General features: G+C 47.5%; 1 protein-coding gene across 2 annotated transcripts; it reads left to right on the top strand.

Moving 5' to 3' along the window:
* Positions 1-110: 110 nt before the first annotated feature.
* On the top strand, positions 111-8,443 carry NPC2 (NPC intracellular cholesterol transporter 2). Of its 2 annotated transcripts, XM_082733540.1 has the most exons (6): positions 112-221; positions 327-471; positions 3,908-4,015; positions 5,119-5,291; positions 7,633-7,733; positions 8,116-8,443. In XM_082733540.1, the coding sequence occupies exons 1-5, from the start codon at positions 186-188 to the stop codon at positions 7,717-7,719; spliced, it is 549 nt and encodes a 182-aa protein (XP_082589666.1). In that variant the 5' UTR covers positions 112-185; the 3' UTR covers positions 7,720-7,733; positions 8,116-8,443. The 2 variants fall into 2 exon arrangements, with proteins under 2 accessions (XP_082589665.1, XP_082589666.1); XM_082733539.1 differs by having other exon boundaries at positions 111-221; positions 7,633-8,443.
* The last annotated feature ends 912 nt before the right edge of the window (positions 8,444-9,355 follow it).

The following is a 9,355-nucleotide window of genomic DNA, read 5'->3' as shown; positions in this document are numbered from 1 at the left end:
AGACCCTGCCCCCGAGCGCACCTATTGGGTGGTGCTGGAAGAGAAGAGATTTGATTGGCTAGAAATGCTACCATTTACGGAAGCGAAGGCGCACCAACAAAATCCAGAGGCGCGTCTGTGCGAGGCGGCGGCGGGGCGGAGATGGATCCAAGCCTGCTGAGCCACGGAGCCGCGGAGCGGACCAGATGGGCGGAGATAGCCGGCGTCTGGGCGGGACCGAGGCAAGCTCGGCTCTCCGGGCCGGGGGGCGGGGCGCGGGCAGGGCCCGCCCTGGATGCTGGTGATGAGTGGCCTGACCAGGCTCCTCCCCCGGCCCGCCCCGGCAGGTTTATCTTGTGACTGGGACGATCCCCTCTTCCTTCCTCGCGCTTGGAACCTGTTTAGCTGCGATGCGTTTCTTGGTCGCCGCGTTCCTGCTCCTGGCGCTCGGCGCCTCCGCCCTGGCGGAGCCGGTGCATTTCAAGGACTGCGGTGAGCCCCAACCTGCCCGAGATTCCCGCGCCCTCTCGGGAACCCCGCGCCGAGACCCCCCCGGCTAGGTTGGGCGGGTCCCGCCGTCGGCCAGGCTCAGCTGCTGGAGTGGGCCGGGGTCGGGGAGAAGCTGCGGGCGGCGAAACCCAACGGCAGACAACTTTGTCTCTTTCCTGAGACGCGTGGTTGGGGTCCCTGAACACCACCTGGAGCTGGGCCTTTTGCTGAAGTTTCCTAAAGTTTGTAGGGCAAACCACTGGAGATCCCAGTGCTGCGCGGGGCGTGAGCGGTGGGGCGCAGAACTTTGTGTACGCCTCGTATCTTGGATGACCTCTCCCTCCCCACGCCGCTTGCTTTTATATTTTTAATTTCCCTGTTGCTGACAAGTCAAAAGCCAATTCTCCTTTTCATAATTTGCTCCATTGCCGCTTCCCTTGGGCTATATAATTTTGTGATTCTTAATCACTGTTTCCTCCTGTACGTAAAACTCGTGTTGCTGGTCACAGCTTGTGACACATAACCCACTCTTTTCTCTGTGATAGGGATCTTTTTGGGGAAATACAAGTGGGGAGGGGCGGGTACTAAATAGTCAAGTCTATGGAATTATTTGTTCGAGCAGAACTTTCCAGAAGTGAAAAGGTGGGATGGTAAGTGAAAGAAGACATTTTATAGAATCTGTGAGCTGGAAGGAAGCTTGGAGATCCTGGAGTCAATTCTTGAACTCCAGAGATGTCGGGTAACTTACCCAAAGTCACCCAGCAGAGTGGGAATGAGACTAAGTTTGATCCTTTGTATCTAGTGCCCAGGTAATAGTAACTGCTCAGTAAATATGTGTTGAAAAAGTAAATGAGGGAATAGATAGTCTCCACTGTATCATCGAAATTTATGTTGAGGCAAAAACAAAGTTGGGCTAGGGGACAGGATTGATTAAAGAGTAAAGACTCCAGGCCTCGTAATACTTAACAAATGCTGTTCCACTGAACTACAGGCACTTGAAAGATGCTATTATCGCCTCAAATTACTGCCTTTCCCTCCATTAAACTTAGTGGCCAAATTTGGATGAAGATATTATATTAACTTTATTAACTCATTCAGCCCTCAGGATCTGTTTTACAGATGAGGAATCAGGCACATGGAGTAACTTACCAAGTTCTTACAGCTTGTAAGCTGTAGGAAATTAGTGGGTGTTTGTGAACCACTTTGGGTTTCAGTGGTAACATTAAATTAACATTAAAAACAACAACTATGGAAACCAAATCCAGATACTGTTCTGCTCATTTGAAAAAAGCAGCTGTACACCTATGGCAAGAACTTCTTAAGGGAAGGATGGTTTCAGTTACAGATTTTCAATTGACTTCTGAATTGGGAAATAACAGTGTAAAAACGTCAGTGCCCACATCAAAGGGTTTTCAAGTGCTGCTTTACCACTGACCCTTCCCCCTGGAGTGGTATTTCCTCAAGTAAGCAATGTGGCCAAGCAAATTGGTTTTGCTATTTTTGCCGATTAGGACTGAGGAGTTTGTTCTGTGGACATTGAAAATCCAAGCACCTCTTGCCAGTAAAAGTGGATGAAGGAGCTCCAAGTACTGCGCTTTCCTCGGGTCCTCCTAGAACATGTGACCCACTCTGGAAAGAAGCAGGTAGAAGTGGACATTGAAAGCTCTAGCATAAGCACTGATCTTCAGGGGGTTGTTGATTCAAGTTCCGGATATCTGTTTTCCTGTCTGTAGAAGATAGGAGGACACAGTGAGTGGAAGACAGTGCTTGCAGAAGAGAGTTCTTGCAGGTGTATTTTGAGAACTTTGCTTATGATGGAGAAGCAAGCTGGGGATGAGGGACTGCAAGTTATTATTTACAGACCTCCCTGGAGCAGTGTTGGTCAGTTTGATGAAACTGTCCCAGCCAAGAGCAGGCACAGGCTGAGAAGACCAAGACTTTTGACATGAGCTTCTCTTTTCATATCCGATGGGCTGAGCAAACCTGGTGACTGCAAAGGAGAGGCCCACTTTTTGTGTCAAAAAGGAACTTGCTAACCCACCCAGGAGCAGCTATTCTAGATTAAATTCGAGGACCAAATCCCGATGAGATGGTAATAAAATGAACACCTACATAGCGCTCCTACGTTGCAAACACTTTCCTAAGAGCTCTAAGTGTGTTAGCTCACTTACCCTATGAGGCAGTCACTGTTAACTTTCCCCAGAGGGGTGAAGTATCTTGTTTTGAGGTTTTGCAGTAAGTCCTGGAGCCTGTGAGCTTGCAAACCCAGGTGTCAGTCCCAGAGCCTATCTCTCAGCCTTGATGGCTGAATGGCAGAGCTTAAGCTTTCCTGGCGGGGGGTGGGACGGGTAGGGTGTTTCGGTGGTGCCTGGCTGGCTCAGTTGGTTGGGCCTCTGCCTTCAGCTTGGGTCTTGATCCCAGGGTCCTGGGAATGGAGCCTCAGCAGGAAGCCTGCTTCCCCCTCTCCCTCTGCCTGCCTTTCCCCATGGTTGTGCGTGCTCGCTCGCTCGCTCTCTCTCTGGCAAACAAAATCTCTTTAGAAAAAACAAAAAAGCTTTCCTTGGTGTAGATGGTGTTAACAGGCAGTTTGCTTGCTTTCTCTCCATTCAGCTGTCCAGTTTCAGGGGCCTGGATCAGACAGTGGGATTTTGAAAGATTTTACTGAACCCATTTAGGGCAAGGATTTATTGGGAACAAATAGCACTTCTGTCTTTGCTGAGACTGCAGAGATACACGGTGTGTCCCAGAGACGCTTATTTTGAAGAACGCGTGTTTCCGAAGTATACGCTTGTATACTGCAGATGCATTCTTAAGATTGCTTTCCCTGGTAGGGGTATACAAAGCTCCGTGACCACCAATTTGGAGCGAAACCAGGACAGGATCAGAAGAACATGGGTGGGGGGCTAGTTCAGGAGCAGCCAGTCTCCATGGCAGCCCTGAGCCCTGAGCCATCACTTGTGCCATAAGTATGCTGCTTTAAATCCTGGCTGGTTCAGTCCTTAAGCATCTGCCTTGGGCTCAGGTTCCTGCGACCCCCCCCACCCCCCCCACCCCCCCCCCCCGCCCCACATTGCGCTGCTCAGTGGGAAGCCTGCCTCTCCCTGTCTCCCTCCCCCTGCTTGTGTTCCCTTTCTCGCTGTCTCTCTCTCTCTCTGTGTCAAATAAATAAATAAAATCTTTTATAAAAAATTTTAAAAAATAAATCCTGCATGGGAATGGAAGGAGGGGTGGGGATGACTTTCCCTGGTGTAGCCCTCCCAAGAAGATGGAGAGCAGGGCGGCTGCCTTTTTATACTTACCCGATTTTCTTCATTTCCCCTTCAGCCATCAAATATGAAGAGTTTCCCAGAGAGCAGGGCACATTTCCATTGAGTAGAGGACAGCATAGGTGGTTTCTTTTCCCTCCTATTCCAATTCATTTTTTCTTTTTGTTTAACAGGTTCTGGGGTTGGCGTTATAAAGGAACTGAATGTGAACCCATGCCCCACCCAGCCCTGCAAACTGCACAAAGGCCAGTCTTACAGTGTCAATGTCACCTTCACCAGTAGTGAGTAAAAGTGGCTGTTGCCTTCAAGTTTATCTTAAAGCCTAACAAGTCTCAAGTATTGGAATGAACGCGGGGTGTGGGGCAGAAGCATTGCAGTCAGGACGTCCGTGACCTCCCTTCCTGCCTGTGCAAAGCTCAGGCTTACCTTCTTCTGGGAATTCGCTGGGGACCCAAGAAAAAAAAAATCTAAGCTTCATTTCTAGAAAGGGCATCTACTTTGAATCCTTTCCTCACTTTCTATCCTGTGGAACTAGATGGGACAGTCTAATAAGAAATCTCAATGTTCCTGTCATCTTCTGTTCTTCAGCCTAAAGACAGCTCTAAATCCTAGAGTTGTTACCCTGCCCCCTCTATTGTCCCAAACCAAAAATGTGCTTTGTAAACAAGAGTAATGCCCAATCCAGAAAGGAAGAAAGAGAGAGAAACAGAGCCAGTACTCTGGATCTCCAGGATAACCTAACAGCTAGTTAGTTGCCCTAATTTTATTGTATTTATTCCTTCTACCTGCCCATCTTATGATATAGAGGTTAGAGGGAGAGCAAGAAATATACCTCTTCTTTCTAATCTTAGCCAGTTTCTAAAGGGTTCTCTCTTCCTGTTACCGCCCATGGCATTTCTGTGGAGCTCCCTTTCCATTTTGTTCTTAATTTTCTAATGGAATCCTGCGGGCAGGGCATTTGAGGATCCAGAGACCAGTCTTCTAAAACTCCATAAGATACCCTGTACACTTGACAGAAGCTGATATAATTAACAAAGTGTACTGCCAAAAACCTCCGTGACTTTGTTGGATAAGGTTATTCACGTAGCTCTGATTCCCCCAAGAAACCGGAAGACCGTTAAGAGCAAGGTGGGAGCGAGAGCAAAGAAAACAACTGTCTTGGTTGCTTTTTTTGTTTTGTTTTTAGCGTGAACACTTAGTCTGTAGCATTCACAGAGGTATTAGGCATAACCACAAAGAGAAATAGACCCTAGCAATGAAGAAATACAGACTTGATGATTTGTTCTCCTCACAGTGCCGTTGCTTGGGACCATATCTTAATTTTTTCCTTAGGGTTTTGAAATAGGCCGTTCCTTTTACTATCTAATTCTCTTGTTCCTCTTAGATATTCTGTCTCAAAGTAGCAAAGCTGTGGTGCATGGCATCGTGTTGGGCGTCCCAGTTCCCTTTCCCATTCCTGAGCCTGATGGTTGTAAGAGTGGAATCAACTGCCCCATCCAAAAAGACAAGACCTACAGCTACCTGAATAAACTGCCCGTGAAGAATGAGTACCCCTCCGTAAGTGACCTTGTCGTTCAGGATGCTGAAGGCCTGTGACTAGATGAGAACTCTGAGGGGAGAGGAAGAGAAGCTTGGGGTCGGGGTCCTTCATCTGTCTGTGATGCAGCACAGAAGCTCGGGGGGTGAGGAGATGAGTGGGAGTCTTAGGAATCCTGAGGTAAGGCAGATCCTCTTCATCACGGCCCTCTGTTCTTTGTCGCCTCCTGACGCCATTTTGATACACAATGTCTGCCTCCATCCCCCTGACCACACTTCGCTGAGCAATATTACATCGGCTTTATGAGGGAAGAAATTTGAGCCTCCAGTGTTAAGCAGTAGGAAAAGAGTCCACTCTGCTCAGAAACATTACATCTCGATCTAGAGCCAGGCCTTGTGACCCCCAAAACCTAGGCACTGTTAAAAGATTGTAGGTAGGGGTGCCTGGGTGGCTCAGTGGGTTAAAGCCTCTGCCTTCGGCTCAGGTCACGATCTTAGGGTCCTGGGATCGAGCCCTGCATTGGGCTCTCTGCTCAGCAGGGAGCCTGCTTCCCCCTCCCTCTCTGCCTGCTTATGATCTCTGTCAGATAAATAAATAAATAAAATCTTTAAAAAAAAAAAAGATTGTAGGCAGATACCAAATAGTTCAAGATGCCAAGTTATCAGAAAGTCCTGGTTTCTCCACTAATCTCTTAAGAGAACAGTAGTCTCCCAGCTCCGTAATAGAAAGGTCACTTTCTCCACACACTTCTTTCTCCCCTGCATCGGTCTCCAGCCCCTACCTTGCCCTCTGACTCACCCTGCTATACCTGCTTCTTTTCCTTCCAGACACTTGTGAGGCAGAACCTGTTGGAATGGGTGTGTGTTTAAGATAGGAATCCTGATGGGCAGCCCTGTCAGGACCCCTCTCACTCCTGAGAGCTTTTCCTGTATCTTCCCTTACTAAACCTCTATGGCTTTACTCACCAAAAAAAAAGGAATCCTGATAAGAATGGAGGAAGTAAAGGGATTCCTGTTTTCCATAAAGGAAAACAAGCTGCATTTTTTTTGGAAAGGAAATCAAGGAGAACCCAGCAGCAGCCTAGCCATTTAGTTTTTAGGAGTGGCAAGTCATTGAAGAACATTACAAAGAGATTCTAATAGTGGGCATCTGTATTTGAGGAATCTCAGAGACCCTACAGGTCAAGAACAGGTCTGTAGATTCATTTGCAGAGTATCTGTTAAATCACTGGCATTTCTGAGTCTCTGGTCCCTTACATGGAGTGTCTGATTAGGGCCTGCCACCTCATAGGCATTTTGTATATGGTAGTTATTGTTAAGTGAATAACATTTCATTTGAAAAAAGGCTTAAACTATGTTAATTTAGGCATTAAGTGAAACAGTAGTTAATGTGTTCTAGTCTTAAAAAACAAGTTTCCAGAAGCCAGGTTTCCTGGTCACTCATGTGTTATAAAGAAACGTACAAATTAGAGGTAATAACTAATAACAGGTAAGCAATTATCTACATAAGAAGGGACTGGAAAATTATCAGAGATTTATTAAGAATTAGAAGGGACAGGGGCACCTGGGTGGCTCAGTGGGTTAAAGCCTCTCCCTTCGGCCTAGGTCATGATCCCAGGGTCCTGGGATCAAGCTCCACATCAGGTTCTCTGCTCAGTGGGGAGCCTGCTTCCCTTCTTCTCTCTCTCTGCCTACTTTGGATCTCTGTCAAATAAATAAATTAAATCTTCAAAAAACAATTAGAAGGGGCAGTCCATACTATACAAATCAAAGCAGAGATTTCTAATGAGGTGTGTTATTATAAAAAAAAAAAAGTTCAAGTTACAACTGAAGCTATTTTGCTACAAAGCGTTACTGTTCCAGAAATTATTCATATTGTTCTAAACTTCTTCTGACATCCTTTGTGTGTTGACATCTTCAGTACCAGTAACAAGGTATTTTGTTATGCCTACGAATCGGACATTCTGCTCTCTGCTCCTAATTGGTTATGCTTGGAAAGAGCTGACTGGGACTGCCAAATCTATAAGAAATTGTTTAAATGTAAAATTACCTCCCTCGCAAGGCTTCGTCATGTACCGTTCATCTCAGAGGGACAAGAACGCTTTAGGAATTAAATCCCACGAGTCAGGGGGGTGAGTGTGTGGTACCACTAACACCGAATCACACGTGGGACTTGGTTTGCTCGTGGGAGCTCAAGTGCACCGGCCGCGCCCACATCCCAGGCAGCCCTCCTGAGGGCGTGATTCAAGAAGAGAGAGCTGAGGAATTAGGCAGTTTGTTACTAGGAGTCATAGTTAAACCTGTTCTGGATTGAGGCGACGTCCTGCTTTCATTTTTCCCAATTCTTTTTCTCTTTCTCCAGATCAAACTGGTCGTGCAGTGGGAGCTCCTGGGCGACAAAGGCCAGCATCTCTTCTGCTGGGAAATCCCAGTGCAGATCGAAGGCTAGACCTGCTGCTGCCAGTATGTCTGTCGGGGGGTGAGAGAGCACAGGAGAAATCCTGTCTAACCTAGATCAGTGCCATAAGATGAAAGGAATTTCCACACCACTGTGTTATGCCTCTCAGCCTCCAAAGGGTTCCAGACCCCCTTTCCTGAGAGCTCTGAACTATTGCCCTTGTAGTATCTTTTGTGAAGGGGTAGGGGAGAGATGAGAGAAGGAGGGGGATAGGCATGGCTTGAATTGTCTTCGATGTTTCTTGCTGCTAGGAGAAGGAGGGTCCAGCAGTGAGGACCCGAGTGAGGCTGTGTAGGGCTGTGGGATAACTTGCCCTCGGGCTATGGGCCCTGGCAGCGGAGGATGGGTTCCAGACCTCTCCCACCTCCTGGGATATCACATCTTCAGGTTCCTCGACTCCAAGTGCCTCCTTGAGTTCAGCGCATTGGGCCAGCGCCTCACCTCCGCCGCTGGACGACAGTGACTTGCTGTCCAGCAGTGCCCAGCCTCTCGGTGGAAGGGAGGTGCTCTGCCACACAAACTCCCCTCTGAGCAGCCAGTCCTCTATAGTGATCTCCTGTCTCCTTTTCTGTCTTAGGTGGTTTTCATTAAACGCAGCACTTGATAGCAGATGTTTGATTTTTTTTTTTTTTTAACAACACTAACTTGTGGCTTCCTGATGTCCCTGGAAATGTCCTTTTGAAATAAATAAAACTTGGCAGTCTTGTCTTCTGCATGTTGGTGGTGGTCACCTGCTTCTTTCAGAGTGTTTTCCCCCAGATCTGCGGAAGGCAGACACCCGGTCCCATGGTCCCACAGTGCAGTAGAGACAGGACACATTCAGTCACTGCCCTTTCTTCCCTCTTCGCCCAGTTAGACTTGGCCTGTTTTAGACAAAACAACATGATAGTTTTGCTTTATTTTGCACACTCTTGACACCAACAGATGTGCTTGAGAGAAGCGGTGAAAGCAAACACCACCTAGTTCAGTGATAACATGTGAAAGGTCAAGGGAACTCAGCGGGGGGTGGGGAGCAGAGAGCAAGAGGTTGCAGGTTGGCACGAAGCGTAGTAGTCTTTTGGGAGCCATAACCATGAGGAAAGCCTAGAAGCTTAAAAATGAAAGGGGCAGTTGTGGCAGATAATGGCCAAGTTAATGAAATCTTGGTGTTTATTGCTTTTGAAGTACAAGTATAATCATGGGGCGTGTATTTCACTGCCTGTTTTAATCAGTGTACTGTCCATCACCTTTTAGCAGTCACAGGTGCGACAGCCCTATTCATGAATGAGTTGGGGAATGTGGACCTTGAAAGGCCATCCCTTTTAGATTGGGGTGCCTAGGCAGCAAGTAAGTCATGTGGTCCAGTTCAATTCATCCCACTAACTTCGCTAGAACCTTGGATTTCCTTGGCTTGTGAGTTTCCCAGGAAAACCACCAGGGGACAGGCACAGATCAGGAATAAAAATAGCAGCAGCCAAGACTTACTAGTTAATTCCCAGAACCATTCAACCACTGTCTTCTTTACTGAGACACTTTTTGCGTATCCTCTCAAGTTGTGTCCAGGGAGTCAGCCCACTTGTGGGTGTTGCCAGGATGGGCCCTAGGTCTGTCAGACCCAGACGACGCTGGAGGTAGGTAACTGCTTTGG

The sequence above is a fragment of the Mustela nivalis genome (assembly GCF_964662115.1).
Source record: "Mustela nivalis genome assembly, chromosome: 6".
Classification (NCBI taxonomy): domain Eukaryota; kingdom Metazoa; phylum Chordata; class Mammalia; order Carnivora; family Mustelidae; genus Mustela; species Mustela nivalis.
This window is presented reverse-complemented; position numbering and strand designations above follow the sequence as displayed.